This window comes from Ambystoma mexicanum, chromosome 6q, assembly GCF_040938575.1.
Source record: "Ambystoma mexicanum isolate Mex_15411 chromosome 6q, UKY_AmexF1_1, whole genome shotgun sequence".
NCBI classification, from domain to species: domain Eukaryota; kingdom Metazoa; phylum Chordata; class Amphibia; order Caudata; family Ambystomatidae; genus Ambystoma; species Ambystoma mexicanum.
In genome coordinates this window covers 1,188,930,999-1,188,950,193 of record NC_090937.1, presented here as the reverse complement: position 1 = coordinate 1,188,950,193, position 19,195 = coordinate 1,188,930,999, and the positions used below count along the sequence as shown (strand labels likewise).

The 19,195-nt window shown below is 43.2% G+C and overlaps 1 protein-coding gene across 2 annotated transcripts in view; it reads left to right on the top strand.

Moving 5' to 3' along the window:
• The window catches only part of NWD2 (NACHT and WD repeat domain containing 2), a 935,261-nt gene that overhangs the window by 754,760 nt on the left and 161,306 nt on the right, over nucleotides 1–19,195 (top strand). For both annotated transcript variants that reach the window (XM_069631827.1, XM_069631828.1), the window contains one exon: nucleotides 18,060–18,263. In XM_069631827.1, the coding sequence (XP_069487928.1) occupies nucleotides 18,060–18,263 (204 nt within the window). The remainder of the gene's footprint in view (nucleotides 1–18,059; nucleotides 18,264–19,195) is intronic.

Sequence of the window (19,195 nt, the reverse complement as noted above, 5' to 3'; positions counted from 1 at the left end):
GATCCATTCACCTTCCGTCGTACATTGGGTACGACGTCCTTTTGTCACGGTATGTTTTTTCGATGGGTTTTTTACTGCTAATTTTTTTCGAAAAAAGCAATCGAATTTTTTAGAAAACCCCGCAAAAAAACCATCCCGCGATGAAATGACATGGATGGTTCTGGATAGACAAAACAACAGAACCAAATGTTATGCCTTGCCTTACAATTTGGCTGAGCTCAAGATGTACTCATAAAAGGCGAGATAACTGCAATCAGGTTCAAAAACACAACCAACATTCAAAATCGAAGAGTAAATACTGGTACTGTCCAAACCGAGTATAATTGATAGGAATGTACCAAAACAATCAGGCCAAACCAGTTCTGAAATTAACACAAGAAAACTGGACCACATCCCTGCACACACAAGAAACTGAAGAAAACTGATTTTAAAGTATTTGTTCAATATAAAGTCATTGGGATCCGCTGGTGTAAAATATTATGCAATTAAGAATGTAAAACAATTAGTAGAACTCATTAAGTGTTCTCCTGGTTGCCTGGACTGTGATCCATGAAAAGAAAGTGTTTGACTCACCGATGGTCAGGTACAAGGAACAGCTTTGTCCCAGTTGGAAAAGTTACCTTATGACCTAATCTTTTTTATGGACCAAAAACATGTTCAGTGTTTGGTATCCACTCGCTGTAGCTGTCCAGTGTTCTGTGTATTCAGATATCCCTCCAAATACCTCCTGGTCATCACGTATCCAAACAATTAAACAGCCCAAATCTATGTTCAGTGACCAGCAAACTTTCAACTTTCCGGTGCAGGATCTGGGAAACGTGGTCAGCCCTACACTGATTATTTCGCCAATGTTCCATATCGAAAACCAAATCAGATGTATTTATCTCGTGCAGTGAACTTGCAAGCGCAGAAATCTTCCCTTTGTCGTCTGGATCCAGGCAAATTATTCTTCTCAGTCCGGAATCCCTTAACGTTACAAGTAAGTGGTCCACCATCACTGATTTGTGTACTCCCCTTATGTAAATCATAAGGATGGGGACAAGGAACAATGTTGGCTAAAGCTAAGCTACTGTCCACCCACTTTTACTACTTGGTAACCTCACTTTCCTGCATTTAGTTCACAGTTTCGTTCCCACTCCTAAACCAAATTTTGAAGACCTAGAGTGAGTGGAAAGAGGCTCTCCCAGAGAAATTCTGTGCCCACCAAAATGCAAAGGAGAAGCCAACTGGTGTATACTGCCCAGGTGGCAGAACCACCTGCTATTTTCCAGTATAGCGTGGCTTTCCAGAGGGGGTCAAATGACTCTCCAGTCCCTGCAGTGTGAGTTCCCCAGAACTTCCTAATTCATGTATGTAAAATATGAGTGGCAACATTGGAAGCAATACGTTAAAACCTTATTAAATTATTTTCTAAAATCGAATTAGAATTCACTTGATGCCAGATTCATTTTATTTGGTATCAAATTGCACAAAATCGAAATGTAGCTCGCTACTACCAAAATATATTATTGTAATCCTTCAAATCAAATTGTTGAGGTTTCAATCTTTAACTGCAATGTCCTAAAAGCCTTTCCTCTTCTGTGGCTGAAGGGCAGGCGTTGAGACTTCCACAGGGACACTATGACCTATTATGTTTAACAGTAAGTCTACAGGTCCGAGTGCTTTGGAGTGAGCCCTCCCCTCCACAGTTGAATTGAATTGAATTGATATTCTATTTACATCGCGCTCATACACAAGTGTTTCACAGCGCGACACAAGTGTTTCAGAGTTCCAGGGTAATTGGTGCATCAAGGAGGGCTTGTCAGTTGCAGGAGCACAGTCAATGGAGACCATTCATTCCTATACTCTCTAAGATCTTTTGTGGGTTCAATTATAGATATCATTAGGTGCATCCATTATTCTACCATTCCAACCCACCCTTCTGGGGTAAGAAAGAAATATGTTGAGTTAGAATTAGAAGGTTTTTAAATAAAAGAGAACCAAGAGTGGTTCCCAGACTTTATGCTGGGGAAATCACCACAGTAAACTGTATGTAGATTGGCAGCTGGTACACAGAAATAAGAATTGGCCTCCCTTTGAAAGTCTCACTAAGGTATAGTGCACACTTGCAGTCACATCATCAATCGTATCATTTTATTTCTGAATATCTAATTCTAATAGGACAATCTAATTTTTAAATGACACAATCTAAGTCAATAATTAAATTGCTGCTTATCGGCTAGCACAGCATATATATAAAGCAGAATGTATTTTATAATTGACACATTTTAGATGCATTTTCTTTTCTCCGATATCAATAAGAAGGTATTGGTATCAGAGAAAAATTGCATAATAAGCAGCATTACTATTTTTTCTTAGCAAATAAATTATATTCCATGTAAAGATGGTGCTGTGGGTTCATATCATATGCATACTAAGGAAATGCAAGCCAAGGTAAGTGGCATCACAAATTACGGACTGGTGTTGGGGAAGCTGTATCATCGATTTTGAACACACAGAATATTGATTGATCTACACTATGTATCCACTGTGGTAAGTCAGAATTAGGAGACAGACAAGATAGTATTTTGGTTAACATAATTCTTTTATAGAACACAGAAACCTATACTATCCCTGCACTTCTCAGCCCTAATCTTAAAGAGAGAAGGAGTCAAATGGGTGTTCATCAGGATGTCCTATTAAAGAATAATCCAAGTCTTCTGCCAAGGACAACCCTGTTATCCTAACCTGATTCCTTCCCTTACCACCTTCCAACTAAACAGAACCTAACTTAACCCCAATCCTCATAAGGATTTTCTAGCCAAATGATGGAATGAAGGCTGGTTTCTGACCCCTCCATAATGTCCCTGAATGGAATGAAAAAGGGTTTCTTGTCTGATGTACAGTTCGACTTTAAGGCACTAGCAAATGTCTCTCCCAGCTTCTGCTCCTGGAGTTACTGCTCAGTCCTTGGTTAGTCTCTCCTTCACCCAGGAAAGCTAGAGACTATTCTTGGGCCTTGTCTCTGTTTGCAGAACTCCTGGCTCATAGGTTTAGGCCAGTCTTTCTTCACCCCCCCCCCCCCCAGTGAACTTGTTGGTGTTTTCCACACCCTCTTGCTTTCTGTATTTTTCTACTGCTGGGGGTTTTATGTTTCACACTCCTCCATATATTTCAGTTGGTCTCAAACCACCATGGGGCCATCTCTTTCACACCCCGTCTTGTGGCCTGTTGACTCTCCTTCCCACTTGCAGCCTTGAGTCTTGTACCCCAGCTTGGTGTCCCTTTGGTCTCACCCCATTTTGTAGGTCTATGTGCTTCAACCGCCACTTGGCTCTTCGTGGCTTGCTCCCCAGCTTGGGGTTGTTTTATTCTCATACCCGCTTGGGGTCTTACCGGATCTCTCTGGTCTGTCTCTCGGCAAGGGAACTAGACATTCTGCTGGCTTGCATCTCCTTTGCCCCACGCTAAGCCGTGCTCACCTCGCTCCTCCGATCTCTGGTTCCACAAAGCTCCTTTTCATCCCAATTTCTCATTTAAATGAGTAGGCTTTCACAGTTCACAAATTACCAATCAATTATGGAAATGTGGAAAGTGTACACCTTTTTCACCAATGCCATGTCAGACTACAACTGTATAAAAAACAGGGTTACATTTACTTGGCTATGGTTAAACTAAACTGTTGTGCTCTCTCTGTGTTGTGAAAGGCTATTATTGTACACTGTTCATAAAACACAGAGAAAGGCAAAATGTTATTTGTTCATATTTAAATGTAATCTCACTAAGGTTTGAATACAGTGAAAGCAGGATACATTTCACTCTGACATGCTAAAACATCATATTCCCATTTTGTTGGTGATAGTTTATAAACCACTGCACGCTGTTCACAGACAAAATGCTGTTTGTTCTATAATAAATCAGATTTCACTTGGCTTTAAATATAATTGGAAAGAAATATTGCATTTCACACTAAAATGTAAAAGCATTTTATTTGGAATGACCCTCTCTCTTCCCCCATTGTGTGGCATTCCCTCTCAGTCCACCTGCTCCTAGAACATAGCAGAGAAATCTAGAGGGCCTATATCTAAATATGTAGACATTTTCATACTCAATTTCAAATAATTCTTTAAGACGCAGAGCAAGAAAGGACCCTCAGGATATTTCAAGTAATCTCCCACTCAGCTAACCCCCTCTACTCTGTAATCTCCCTCTAGGAAGTCAGGTTTGCCTCAGGTAAACTGCAATCTTGGAGGAACCCTGGGTGTACACTCTTATAACAAATGTTTGAGTGCTGCCTCTATTTATTCCCGCGGAAGGAATCCCCTATTTGCAATAAGAAAGATAGAGGCAAATATGTTCAAGGGAAGAGAAACTAAAAGTGCGAGTTGCTTTCAGTGGTTAAAAACCATTTTAATCTTCATAAACTTCATGGGTAAACCTAATAAATGTTTACACAGAACACAGTGCTTATTTTAAACAAAACTTTTGTTAAAAACCAAAGTATAAATCGTAAACTCTTTGGTCACATACACATTACACATACAGAATGACCCCGTTAGGGTTAGGAGATTAACAGAAACATTTAGAAAAACATTCTTTACCTGTGATTAGTCATCTCTTTTCACAAACCAACGGTTCAGCATCACACTGTCATGCCTGCCACCCCAGGATCCCTTACTTAACCCAAATGTCATCGCGTTGGTCAGGTGCACGTCAGCTGACATCATTTAACGAGGTGGATGCCTTACAGCTGCGCTTCTGATCATTTTTGGTATCTGCGTTCCGGAGCTTGCTTCTGTTGTTCTTCACAGACGCTCATCTTTCCATCGCAAGGAGCGGTTGCCTTCCCCCGCGTTCCTACGCAGTTTCAGGCAACCTCCCAGCTTGTCTTAGAGCTACCCTTTCTTCCGCGTTCTTACGCAGCTTTCTACAAACTTTCACTATATTTTCATACGGAGCCTCGTCGCGTTCCTATGCGACGCTCTTCATCCTGTTGCATTGTTCCAAGACGGAGTCCCGCCGCGTTCTTACGCAATTCAGCAATTTCCTGGTCTGTTGATTACAGAGGCCCCAGCTGCCCGCCACGTTCCTATGTGACACAGCAATTTCCACGGACTGAAATCAACACCCTGCAGCGGCCCCGCTCCATATCCATCCAGTTAGGCAATACTTTTAACCTCATTACTCTGTCACTCTCCGTAGACATTTACGTCCATTGTGGGTATACAACCTCTGCTAAATCCCATCCTACTTGCAGGAGAGTTTAGTTTGACAGTCTCTGTACTCACCCCTGGTCAGGACTCAACTGGACCTTCAACTTCTGTAAAGGGCTTGTCTTCCTGGATCAAGGTTTTCTTCTCCTCCTACAAAGTGCACAGAACTTTGGACGCTTACCTGTGTGCACCAACCCGACTCTAGTGCGGCCCTCGTTCCACCTGGGTTAGATTCCTCACTACCCTCTCCTTGTCCTTGTTTTCCTTGGATTCATCGGACATTGTTGGGACTTACCTGTGGCTGTACATCCAGGTTAGTGTATATAACATAGGTTCTTACTGTCCTTTTGTACCAATAGACTTCTGATTAGTTCACTCTCTATTGACAGCCTGGTGAATCTTGGTCCACTCCTGCCCTTCCCACTAATAGCTCTCTTTGACTGTGGTTTTTACTAGTCGGAGAGTGACATTAGTTAGAAGGTTTCTCTTGACACATTATGTTCTACCTCTGACAACAGAAGATGGGAGAAGACATCGAGTGTATCCTTTGTAACTATCAGTCTGTATCCTTAAAGTGAACCTTAGATATATCCTTCTGTATCTGTTGTGTTTCATTGTCACAAACCTGGTTATAACACACACTTATGTCGTCAAATGCATCAATTTGATAACTGTATTTAAATTAAAACAGTATGTAATCTCGACATGTTTCAGTTCATCATGGTGGTAAATCCAGAACCTTCTTCAAGAGTGGGCCCTGGTATTTGTACAAGCATCTGGATTGTGCTAGTGTGTTGGTGAAGGGTTTTCTATGCAATGATTTACTTCCCCTGCGTTGGAGTTATAGAGGGCAACCTTGTTCACTGTAACAGGAGTAAGGTGCTAGTAGCGTTCTTCCTGTGGCTTAGTATGGCACTGTTGTCTTGGGAGACTTGCTGGTACTGAAAGTAGCGTTCCTGTAGGAAAACCTCTGTGGGCATATTGTTCGTATCTCTATGCTGAATCTCTGCATGGTAGTTGGCAGACTCCTCTTATTCTTTCCTAGTGTGGGGACTATCTTCTCATTAGTAGTCTTGCCGGCGAGTTCCACATGTGTGCAGGACTTCTATCCGCTCAAGATTTCTTACTAATTCATACAGCTCCCCCAGTTGCGTGGCAACGCGTACACAAATCGAGCCAGGTGATGGATCGTGCTTGTCTGCACTTTGAAAATAGCTTTTGGATTAATCTCTGTCTGTACGATTCTTAGTCTGCATGCGGCTCTGGCTGCCGTCGGCGGTGTGTCCAACTAGAGGACACACCTGCGAGATGCATTTGACGACATAAGTGTGATGCTGAACCGTTGGTTTGTGAAAAGAAATGACTAATCATAGGCAAACAATGTTTTTTCTAAATGTTTGTGTAAATACCCTAACCCTAACACGGTCATTGTGTATGTGTAATGTGTATGTGACCAAAGAGTTTACGATTTATACTATAGTCCAACTAGAGGACAAACCCGCCGACGGCAGCAAGAGCCGCGCGCAGACTACGAACCGTACAGACAGAGATTAATGCAAAATTATTTTCACAGAGCACACGAGCATGATCCATCACCTGGCTCAATTTGTTTATGCATTGCCACGCAACTGGGGGAGCTGTATGAATTAGGAAGAAATCTTGAGCGGATAGAAGTCCTGCACACACGCGGGAACTCACCGGCAAGACTACTAATGAGAAGATAGTCCCCGCACTAGAAAAGAATAAGAGGAGTCTGCCAGCTACCATGCAGAGATTCAGTTTAGCGATACGAACAATAAGCCCACAGAGGTTTTCCTACAGGAACACCACTTTCAGAACCTGCACGCCTCCCAAGACAACGGCACCATACTAGGCCACAGGAAGAACGCTACTACCACCTTCCTCCTATTACAGTGAACAAGGTCGCCCTCTATAACTCCAACGCAGGGGAAGTACATCACTGCATAGAAAACCCTTCATCAACACACTAGCACAACCCAGGCACTTGTACAAATACCAGGGTCCACTCCTGAAGAAGGTTCTGGATTTACCACCATGATGAACTGAAACATGTCAAGATTACATACTGTTTTAATTTAAATACAGTTATCAAATTGATGCATTTGACGACATAAGTGTGATGCTGAACCTTTGGTTTGTGAAAAGAAATGACTAATCAAAGGCAAACAATGTTTTTCTAAATGTTTGTGTTAATACCCTAACCCTAACGGGGTCATTGTGTATGTGTAATGTGTATGTGACCAAAAAGTTTACGATTTATACTTTGTTTTTTAACAAAAGTTTAGTTTAAAATAAGCACTGTGTTTTGTGTAAAAATTTACTAGGTTTACCCATGAAGTTTCTGAAGATTAAAATGGTTTTTAACCACTGAAAGCAACTCCCATGTTCAGTTTCTCTTCCCTTGAACAGATTTGCCTCTATCTTTCTTATTGCAAATATTGTCTCAGGTAAAACCTGCTTCTGGCTTTCTTCTGGATAATCCCCTTGACCCTCAGTTATTATCCAAGCTCAGTAATCATCCATTCAGGACAGGTATTCCCCTTTTGCCAGACTTCAAAATACTATCTCTTCCCCATTCCCTGTGTGTTTCTTCTTATATAATGAGTAATGTACTCACACTATGTCATGGTGACATCATGCTTGTTTAATTGTTCATGTTTTTCCATTGGTTTGCATAGCAGCAGACACGCCCAAAGTGTACACCACCTTTTGTTATAGGTTGATTATATAACTGCACATGTGACAAGGTGGGGCTGTACACTTTGAAGTGAAATACATATTTTTCCATATCTCATTGTAGCAACCTTACACTTCGATAAAATATGAATCTCTAGATTCCCAAGACCTTCACAAATACATGACTCAGTGAATTATTAATGTTAAATAATGTATCAATTATTATTATCACAATTTGATGTTTTCCGTAATTGAAGAGGAGACTCTAACAGTTTCAAAGTATATTTTCCTTTTGCTGTAAGTCATATATCGTTGGGATTTTATACCCAAATTCATTTTTGTCATGCCTCAATATGCTGATTTAAATGGTCCAGTTTACTTCTGTTTGTTCAGCAAAATAAACCATTTGAGAAGCTGCCAGAGGCCCCTTTGGGAAACCTTTATTGAATGATTAATATTGTTAGCTGGCAGACTTCTTTTGTTTGTTCTTCCATTTACTGGACTGCTTGTGAATTTTAATTGGTAATTCTACATCAATGGTGGCACACTAAGTGCAAATGGCTGTGTTTGAAGCCCTTGGTCTGGAACACAGACCTTCATGTCAGATCAGTTTAGATTATATCTTTTCAGAGGCCTTTTATTACACCCTATTGGAATGCAAAGATGTATGATTTAAGAATATTTCTATCAAGATTAGCCCATGTAGGTGGGGTAATACCATTACTTTGGGCTCTGGGTCATTGTTACAGAGAATGTAATGTGTTTCTTTGATGAAAGATTAATAATGTCTCCAGGTGGCCAAGCTACCTGCCTGGAACCTTACGCCTTCCTCCATAAGGAATGTAGGCAGTGCTCAATAGACATTAGCTTGCTGTCAGAGTCCCTGGACAAATCGGCAAAACCAGCATTGGCAAAGCTACTTTAAAACACTAATGTGGCCATGCAGATTTAAAAAGTAATGTTTTCTCTGTTTGAAATCTCACAGAGAACTAAAATAATTAATACATGTATAGTAAGCTTCTAATTGCATTTATAAAGGCACCACATTTGAAGGTAATATTATTTCACATATTCTGAAGGAAATTTATTCCAAATCGCCTTGCCTTATACAGTTTGATGCTTCATTTCAAAACACATGGCATTTTGGTATATGAAATGACAGGTGAATACATTAAGCTCTCTTGAATAGCTTAACTGTGTTTTCCAGGTAATGTATGGACTGTTGCCGGTTCTTTGACTCTCTCGCGCTTGCTCTCTGTTCCCCACTATGTGTAGGGAGTGATGTTATATACATATATTGCTCTATATGAAGGACTGCTCTGAATGTCAACATTCATGAACGAAGCAGGGAACCATTCCAGCATCTCTCTCCCCTATAAATCCCAATGGAGTCTAAAATGAGTGCAGAGTCCAGCTAAATAGAATGCAAAATATTGTACTTCCTACCATACTAAATGCCGAAAGTCAGTTTAGGATTTAGTAGCATTACTGCGCATGAGTATCGTTGTGATATTTAAGAGTTTTATTTTAAAATGTGTGGGTACATTGCGCTTTTCCACAACAAAAGTACCAAGAAGGCAGTTTGCGAACTAACTTACTTGCGCAAACATATGTTTATTAACAACTGACTTGGAGCACCGCACCAAACAAGAACACTTATATACCAACAGAACACTTTAAAGTTATCTGCTTTCACTCAATCTCTTCCCTCACTCCCAGGTCACTCTTTCTGTTAAGGGAATCACTCTCTCTGACCACGGGTGTTGCAAGGTCTGGAAAAGATCAGGGGCTAAGCTAATGTCGGGACTGTCGGGACTTGGGGCTAGCTACCCTTTTGATTGTAGTCCCTGAGCTTTTATCCGGGGCTGCAACCAAAAGACCCGGGGCTTTAGCCCCCTCGGCCCCCCGCCACCAGCAACGCCTTGTCGCTCACTTTCTTCCCTCCTTCCCATGTGTCAATCCTACTCGTCCACGAATTTCACGTATCACTCGCTCTGCTCTCTCACTCCCCCATGCAAATTGCTCTCTTTCCTCACTCCCACATGTGATCTTCCATCGCTCTTAGGTGTCACTGACTAATTTCTGTCACTCACTCACACCTGCACCTGGTTGATTACTCGCTTTCTTCCCTGACTCCCATTTGTCCGTCGCTCTCTTCCGACACTCACCCGTGCCACTTGCTCTCTTCCCTCACTCCCAGATTCAATCATTTTCTTCCAGCACTCAAACGTGTCACTTGCTCTCTTCTCTGCCTTGGACATTTCTTTCTCTCTTGTCAACGTGTCAAGATCTGTTTGGCAATATTATGTTGCTGTCATAGGTTGAGCCGTCATTGACAAGCAAAGAAGACGTGGGATATAAGGCAAATGGAATTAAAAATAAACAGTTGGACATAAATAAGGACATGTTTGACTGGGAAAATAAGCAATTCTCGTAAAAATAGCTGAAGTTGAAATGAAAACCGTTATTGATTAATTCCCAAAATAAGAAATGGGATGCTCAGTTTTTATGACACATATTAATACATCTGTATAATCTGGAATTAAGAGAAAAGTGATTTGCTTGTAGGTAGAATTAATCTATATGAAGCTTTCTGTGCACGGCCTAATCTCGTATTGATAAAATAATGTAGTTGGTTGAAGGAGCTTTTAAATACTCACATTATAAGACTGCCATCTAGTGTCCACTTTTGTTAGCAACATTTCTTAAAGACCTATTTGAAAAGAAACAGTGTATGGCTTGAGGTCTTCTTAATTTAAGAGAATGAATTAGAGTAGCAACATTATATTTCTGTAACACTCCCCTTTTTTATGCTGTTGGGAGCTGCTCTCCCTATAGCCACGCAGGGGAGGCACATAGTAATTGTAGCTGTGCGCTTTGTTGCATGGGCTCGTGGCTCGCACAGTGAAGTACTTTTGCATTCTGTCTAATGCGGTTTACCGTGTTAATAAATAGCCTTCCGAGGTAGGAGAGAATGGTGTTCGTAGCAAGCTTTCATTATTCTTAATTGGGGTGGGAGGAAGCAGAAAAGGCTCTGCTCTCTGAACACCACCCAGGAGTGTTACACCTTTGGACTATGGTGTGCTACTGTGGTCCGTGCTGCAGGACGCACTACTTTAAAAGATCACACTTTCGCGCAGAACACCCCTTCCTTTCATTTTTTTTCTGGACCACTTTAAACACAAGCATGCACTGAACGGTTTATAGCATTACCCATCATATATGGCAATGTTCTAACGCCCTCCCTCCCCCAAATTGGTGATATTATACATGAACGTTATCTTAAAAAAATGTTTTCAAGTACATACTTTGCAATGTGTCATCTGCACTGAAACGGGGAGCATGTGTAAAATATCTAACGGCCCATAGAGGGGCTTGCAATATGTTGACCTGATTGTTTTTCTTCGTTGATCTTCTAAGGTTTGCTTGATAATGTTAGACATCACTTCTGCCAAGCAGGTAACCCAAGAGTCGCCTCATCTAAAGGCTTGTCAGTGAATGGAAATGGAATTCATTAGCTATAATGACAGTGCTCGAGTAGGATGGTGTGTGCTTGGTAGCTACATCCTGCAAACACGGACCTCTGGTGCAAGCAGCATGAGCTGTATTTGTAAGACAGCTCACCCAAATCAAGCCTGCAGCACTAGTGACTTCCTCTGTGCTTTCAGCGGTATCTTCCAATTCGCTCGGTAGCATTGGCGATACAAGGACACAACAGTTCCCTCAAAATAAGCTTTCAGCCACTAGTGACTTCCTCTGTGCTTTCAGCGGGTATCTTCAAATCCCCCTGTAGCATTGGCGATACAAGGACACAACAGTTCCCTCAAATCAAGCCTGCAGCCACTACTGACTTCCTCTGTGCTTTCAGCGGGTATCTTCCAAATCGCCCTGTAGCATTGGCGATACAAGGACACAACAGCTCCCTCAAATCAAGCCTGCAGCCACTAGTGACTTCCTCTGTGCTTTCAGCGGGTATCTTCAAATCGCCCTGTAGCATTGGCGATACAAGGACACAACAGCTCCCTCAAATCAAGCCTGCAGCCACTAGTGACTTCCTCTGTGCTTTCAGCGGGTATCTTCAAATCGCCCTGTAGCATTGGCGATACAAGGACACAACAGCTCCCTCAAATCAAGCCTGCAGCCACTAGTGACTTTGCTCTGTGTTTTCAGCGGGTATCTTCCAAATCGCCCCAATGCATTGGCGATACAAGGACACAACAGTTCCCTCAAATCAAGCCTGCAGCCACTAGTGACTTCTCTGTTTTTTAGTGGGTTGGCGATACAAGGACATGGCAAGGACCCAGATGTCCATTGGGAACCCAGATCACTGAACACTTCTTTTAGTGGTGCTATTCCATGCAGAAAATGCATTTGGCACAACATGGATTGTCCAACTGCACACGTCTCTGAATATGTACAATACAGTAGTGCAACCATTCCTGAATGAATTATTAGAATTGTGCTATGACTTGTGTTTGCTATATAGTCTCAGGTCCATAACATGTTTTTACAGCCTCAATGCTGATAGTAGAGTATATTAGCACATGGAAATCGTTATTGACCTCCTCTCAGCCAAATTGTTTAGATTGCAGTCAATAACTACTGATATTGACTACATTCTGAACATGATGCCCTCAGAAGCTGGCAGGGACCAGCAATGCAATTTCCAGCCAATACACTTCCCAGGGACTTGTTTGTTGTTGCGCAACATGCTATTTAGCACACAAAAGAGAACAATAAATCAATGGAAAATGCATTCACTTGCCTAATGAATGCTCATGTTAAACCTGTTCCAGTACAACCAAGCTGCAATTAAAATGCTTAACTTATGAAGACAACAATGTTATTTTAATACTCAAGAATAAAACCACATTTAAATATATTAACTCAGTTTGTCTGTTTACTTTACTCACTCTTAAAGCACGATTTTTGCTTCACCACAAAAACTCCAAAACTTGTATTGCTACTACCACCTTGTGCTAATAGCCTCTGTCAGAATTATGGTTTTAGTCTTTGGCAGTAGGTGCCCCAGTGTCTGTCCTTGTATGATTCTCCCATGCCCTCGCTCTTCTGGTGCTAGTGGTTGTTCTGTCTTCATTGAGGGACTGGTGGCATTCTCCAAGGTGTCGGAGAAGGATGGTTTTCAGAAGGCTTCAGAACCGTCTACTGGCTTACCACTAGCAGTAATGCCTGTACAGCTCTTTGGGTTGGTCTGCTGGCCTCCACTTCAGGGGTTTTACCCTCTACCCTGAAATATGTGCCCCGTTCCTTATCCAGGGTAAGCAGGTTGTGTCACTGTCTTCCTCCTTGACAATTCCCCATGTCTCATCTATTTGTTGGAACTCAATCCCAAAGGTCATATTATCTGGTTTAAGAATCCCATGGAGGCAGATAGGAACTCATTTTGTAGGCAGTTAATACAGATCCTTTCGGGGTGCTCTGAGGATTCTGTGAAACATGTTGTAATAGTATGGCCAAACTCCTCTGCATGGGGTATGGTAAGAGAGGTGTTACAATCTTAAGCCTGTTGATGAGGATCACTCTTCCTTCCCCTTAGTTCTTCTGTTTTCTCTTAGGTGAAGTTAGGAAATGTTAAGTATCTCGCTGATGGATCCATATTGGAAGCTGTGTGGGTGAGGCATTGTGTCTGGTCCTCAAATCCCACTCTGACACCTCCTGTGGGGAACCAGAGGTATCGAAACATGTAACTACTGACTAAGAGTGCAACAGTTAGCATATCTATGGGAAACTCTACAAGTAAAGTGGAACTGCTGAATAAGAATGGGTAAAGCTAAATCGTGAAAGATTAGTGCTCTCTGGGATTCCTTTGCAATAAAGCAACATTTTTAAAACCTATTCTAATAAGTTCTCAACCTTCAAGGGGTGCCCTACTTCTAATAAAAAAAATCTTTAAAGGATTGACAGTCAGACAAGACCTGATCTAAATGTAATACATTTTCAGCCTCCTGGCTACCCTGTGCTGCTAACACAAACGGTCCTAGGATTTGGCTAAAGGAAAGTTCATAAACCTACCCTTCCAAGTCCAACACTATGCTAATGCAAAAGAAACTCAACCGTGTTCACTATTGTCAATAGGCTACTCTAGGACCTCAGATTTCAGAATTCCAGGTAGGTCCCTTCTAAACCTTGCCTTTCATGCAACCCTCTTAGACCTTCTGTCCTCTGTCACCCATTATATCAGCGCTGTTTCTTCCTTTGTCTTCTTTGTATCAGTCACAGTAGGCCTCTCTCACAAAACCTTGGACACAGGATTTGTGGTATGCAAATCTTGTGGGCCCTAGTTCACAATATTAACACCATTTCTCTCTCCTGGGCCTTGGTATGTCTCATTTTATGTCAGGGTTCTTTCTCCTCCTGTCTCCTCTGAAGCAAGAACACATGATTATTTATATGCCTTCCTCATAGGCCTTTCAGTCCAGTTCAGTGCAGGATTCACAGTAGGCATCTCTCCCTGGCCTTGTACTAATGGACAGCATTCAAAACGGGCCTCTCTTAGGCTGTGGGTTACAGGACTCACAATTGGTCTCTTATCTAGGCCTTGGCCCCTCCTGCCAGGACCTGAAAACTCTTATTAGCTCTTCCACATTGGTCGCTGGTGGAAAGAACAGGCTTCTGCTTTCCACTTCGACCAAGGAGTAGTTAGGGCCTAGGTTGCCCTCCAGGTTAGCCTTCATCTTTCAAGGTTTCCAGGGCTCCCAAGGCTTAACAGTTTGTTCCTTCTCCTTCCAGCTTCCTCAGGCTAGTGCTGCCTGTTAGGGAGAATTCTCTGTTTAGGCTGAATTTCCTAACCTAGTGAGTCCCCCAGCAGCTTTGCTGGATTTCGGGAGTTTGTTTTTTTCCATCCTGCCAAGAGTGAGACTCTTTTCCTCCCACTCTTGGACATGTAGGTGTGTAATTCCTTTGAATGTCAATGTGTTCTATGGGCTATGGGGTCTTTTTCTCCATAGGGTCTCATATGTTTTTCTATGTGTGTTACACCGCACCCTATGTGCCGTAGCACTGGGGCGTCCTAGCGGACCCCCACCATAGACTCCATACCCGGGGACTGACTACTGTCTCCCCGGGCATGTAAAGTCACCATTGGCTTTACTAGACCTAAATTTACTAACAGAACTAGTACAAACCATCTTATTGTGGGCGTACTAGTAGGGGTAATTCGATTACTCCTGGATCTGATACTCGAGGGGGCACTGTCCCGTCCCCCCTCGTCGAGTCATGGCTGGTGGCAGTGGAAACTACTTGTTATGTTCGACCCCGAACCTAACCCTATGGGATTTGTCCCATTGTTGGAGATTGATACTTTTCCTCGTTAATCTCTAACGTACCACCGGTCTACTTATCGTAAATAAGTTTATCGGATGGTATTTTCTGCCAGAACTCGGTTTTTAAAATGGCGTCTGGGTTCGTCTCTGTGACTCCTAAACCAAAGGTTGAGCCCTTTGTTCCACTTTTGGCGGGCTCTGTACAGAGACCCTCCAAAGTGGTGCCATTCTGTCTGGGTTACCACAGGGGTGTGGGAGGGGTTTAGGCACCCTGGACCGAGTTGCCTTGCCAACTCCGGTCGCACTCTGGAGTGATTGGCCCAAGTGGTGAGCGTTCCCGCTCACCACTTAGCATGTGTTGATTGACAACTAGGCTGAATGAATGGGGGTTTTCTGCATAAAAGCAGGGCTTTTGAGATTGGATCTTCAGAAGTCGCCACAGGACCTAAGAATCCGACGAGGGTAACGCTGAGCCGACCTGCAATGACGACACCTCCGGTGGAGCCCTGCTGAGCCGACTCACCACTTCCGGACGACAGAGGAGATCTCCCTGCCGGAGAGTCTCTTCCCCTGACTGGTGGGAACAACCAGTCCCCTTTGCTTTTTATTCGCCTCAGGACGCAGTGGTCGAATTGCCCGTGTAGCGCACCTCGGCAACCGGATAGCCACTACCCCTGTACCGCAACCAAAAGGTGGTGCCTTGTGACGGAGCACTCCGTGGCTGGTCTCTTCCCTGGTGGTGCACCGGACTTTACTTTTCTTCGACGACGAGAACATCTCTACTCTTGGCAAAGACCCGACATGCATCCAACACCAGGAACAACTGCCCCCGCCGGAGCTGCCCTCCAAAACAAGGTACCGTGTCCGCCTGGCTTCCCTTTCGATCGGTTCGAGTGAGGTGTCTTAATCCTCTCCTTTCCGTTGGGTCACCTCCAAGCTTTTCTCATTTATTGTTCTGAACTGGTTCAATCTGCCGATAACAATTTGCTACAAAGACTTGAATGCATCTCCACTAGAGACTTTTTGGGACATATCGCCTTGCCTCTCTCCGAGTGGGCCTGGCCTCTGAACTTTATGATCTATTGTGGTTCTTGCCTTCTTACCGTACATTTTACCCGTTAAGTATTGAACTGTGTTGATTTCGTAACCTGCCTATCTTTTTCTCTCCCGTCCTAACTAATATTAGAGTGCCATCTAGGGTGAGGTATACACCTCTGTCTGTAAATAAGTGGTGCCGGTAGAACCTAGACTTGTCGAAATATTGCTAGGGGGATTGATTGTTTCTTCTTCGTAGAGTAATTGTGTTTGATTTGTTTGCCGTGAAAATGCCATAGTGTTTTTAATAGACGTTTCGTTATAAATAAATACCTTAAAATCTTTACACTAAGCCTCGTTGCGTGTTTGCTTGTCTTGCTGGGAAGAATTGCCCTATTTTGTATACTCCACATACTGCTCAACTCTTCTTGAGGGAAGTTTGACTGCTCAGCCACAGCTACCAAGTGAATCTGTGTGGTACAGACTGCTACCAAGTGGGTTCACCGCCAAACACCTGTAGTCCTAAATCTTTTGCAGTGGTCCCAGAGGGAACTGCACAGGTTTCCGCCTAACACTGCCTCCCCGAAGGCAGCAGCCTTCCAGGATTCCTGGGTCCAGTAGCTTTCCCTTGCATAATGGGAGCATCTGCAGTCATATCTGCTTCCTTCGAGTATAAGACAGACTGCATTTCCAACCCCTTTACTAACCATGGGGCTCAGGTGCAATTTACTCTGATTGATTCTCTCCTATGCTCCTTCCTCCCTGGGATTGGTTAGGCTCTGTGCACACCTCATTTTCTTTACCGTCTCTTTACAGATTTGTTCTTGGTATTACCCAATGGAAGTATTGATATGCTCACCTCTAGCGTGCAACAGAGAGGACCTAGAGGGCCTATGCATGCAGTGACATTTCAGAAATCTCTTCCTGCTTCTCAGTGACTCCCTGATGTCCCCAGATACTTGGGCATACAAGCTTGCCGGGGTTTGTGGAAAATCTCCCACCTGTTGTACCATTTCCTGTGATATGAGTGCTGGAGTATATGGTTGGTGAATGCCCACGGCTTGCTTCTATATGCCAGTCCTTGGGCAGGTCGTCTCCCTCGTGGAGCATTCTGGGCTGTGCAGTGTCCAATTGCAAGACTGCCCAGCGCTGTTCTTTAGGCCACGTTATTGCACCTCTGCAGAGACAGGGAGCAGGTGGAGTCCTTCCTCATCCACCCTCTGGTTGACATATCAGGCAGCGACAAGGTTAGCGACATTCCATTTGTCTCGCTTCCCTCACACCAGCTTGTGGGAGTTTCTCCAACTCACCACAGGATGCTCTCTGTATCTGTGTGCAGGGGTAGGTGTATGGGAACGCATGTGGATGTGGGATTTATGAATTTTTGGTGCCAATAACATGCCCTTCATGCCAGACTCTTCCAGCTTCTAAGCCCTGTAATGACAGATGTAATCATGAACATTTATTAATCACAGTAGCGAGTAACATCTAAATAGACCAAGTCCTAAAATGTGTCATGGTGCTGCCAGTTGTTTGCACCCTGCTAATACCAAACGGTATTACCACTAGTGCACTGGTGTCAAGATAGACTGAAAGCATATTTTTTTTTTCATGAAGGCAATTTCTGCCCTAATGCTATCACTGTTCAGAATTACACTTGCCCCACTGCAAGGATTTAGTACCACTGTCAATGTTGAGCAGAACTGTGGTTATTTCTATTTGATCAATGCATTTTTGAGGCTTTTAGCAGCAGTTGTGTCCTTTAATTCACAGCTGATCTTCAAATTACTACTCTCTGAAATGCTTAATGTTTTATTGGAAATCTAAATTATGCTGTTGGGTATTTTTGCAGGGTCTTCTGGGGGAAAAGTATGGTGCCATTCGAATACCGGGAGAGGTTGAATCGTCTGAATTTGAAATGATCCTGGACGCAGCCATTGAGGCAAAGCTGGAAACCAGGCTCCTGGAGGAATGGTATTGCAGGGATGAGAATGCTGTGCCGCCGGCCTACTACCTGAGGTCAAAATCGGAAATGATAAAGAGCTGCAATAATGGAGTGAGTTATTATCCTATCATTGGTCTACTTTAAACTGACTTTTGATGCACCCTATGTTTAATGTCAACCCTTCTCTTCACTCACTTAAATGGATCCGCTCTATTAATTTGCGACGTACAAATTTACGTCTACATCTAGAACACTTACCCGCTCCTATAGTGATCGGGGTTTACAAGTGGTTTGGTCTCTGGATCCTGCTTTCCGATTTTAGAAACGCAAGACTATGAAAAGCTTAAATGATGCTACAAATTGTTCATTGGCAGGATACAGGGCTTAGAACCCCACGGACGAGATTCTATTGTGCCTGGCGATACAGTGTTTCACCCTTCGAGGCTTGTTTAAATACAGAAATAGAAAAGATTGAAGGGTGTAGTAATGTTTCCCAAGCTCCCCTCCCCCCTCCTGTGAAGTGATGGGTTCATCGGAAATGACATAGTGAATCCTCCCCCGATCTCAGCTCTCAAACCCTAGCTGCGCAGTCTGCTATGGAATTTTGCAAAAATGGCTCAACCACTTGCTTAAATAGGGTGAGGAACACCAATGTCCTATTGGTGGGACTGGCGATTAGTGTTTCGCCAGATCCAAACACCTGCCTTATTAGAGAATTAGCACAAGGAGTGCTGGAAGGTTGGAATGTGGAGACAAGTAGTTAACTCTATTGTAGTTAACAATTATAGACCTTGAAATACCACTCTTCCCATCCCCTCAAGTCTCTGACGCTGGCCACGCCCACTGCACATTCTCCACTCGCCCCCTCCTCTTTATCTTGCTACCCTCCTTCCACTGCATGCCCGCTGTTAGGCAGAATCATATGCAGTACCCTTTGGGAACACCACACACAATTAAGACTACATGTGACATTACAAATTCACCTTTGGTACAAGCCTGTACTACACAGTAAAGTGGTAGCAGTGGCTGAGCAGCCAGACTTA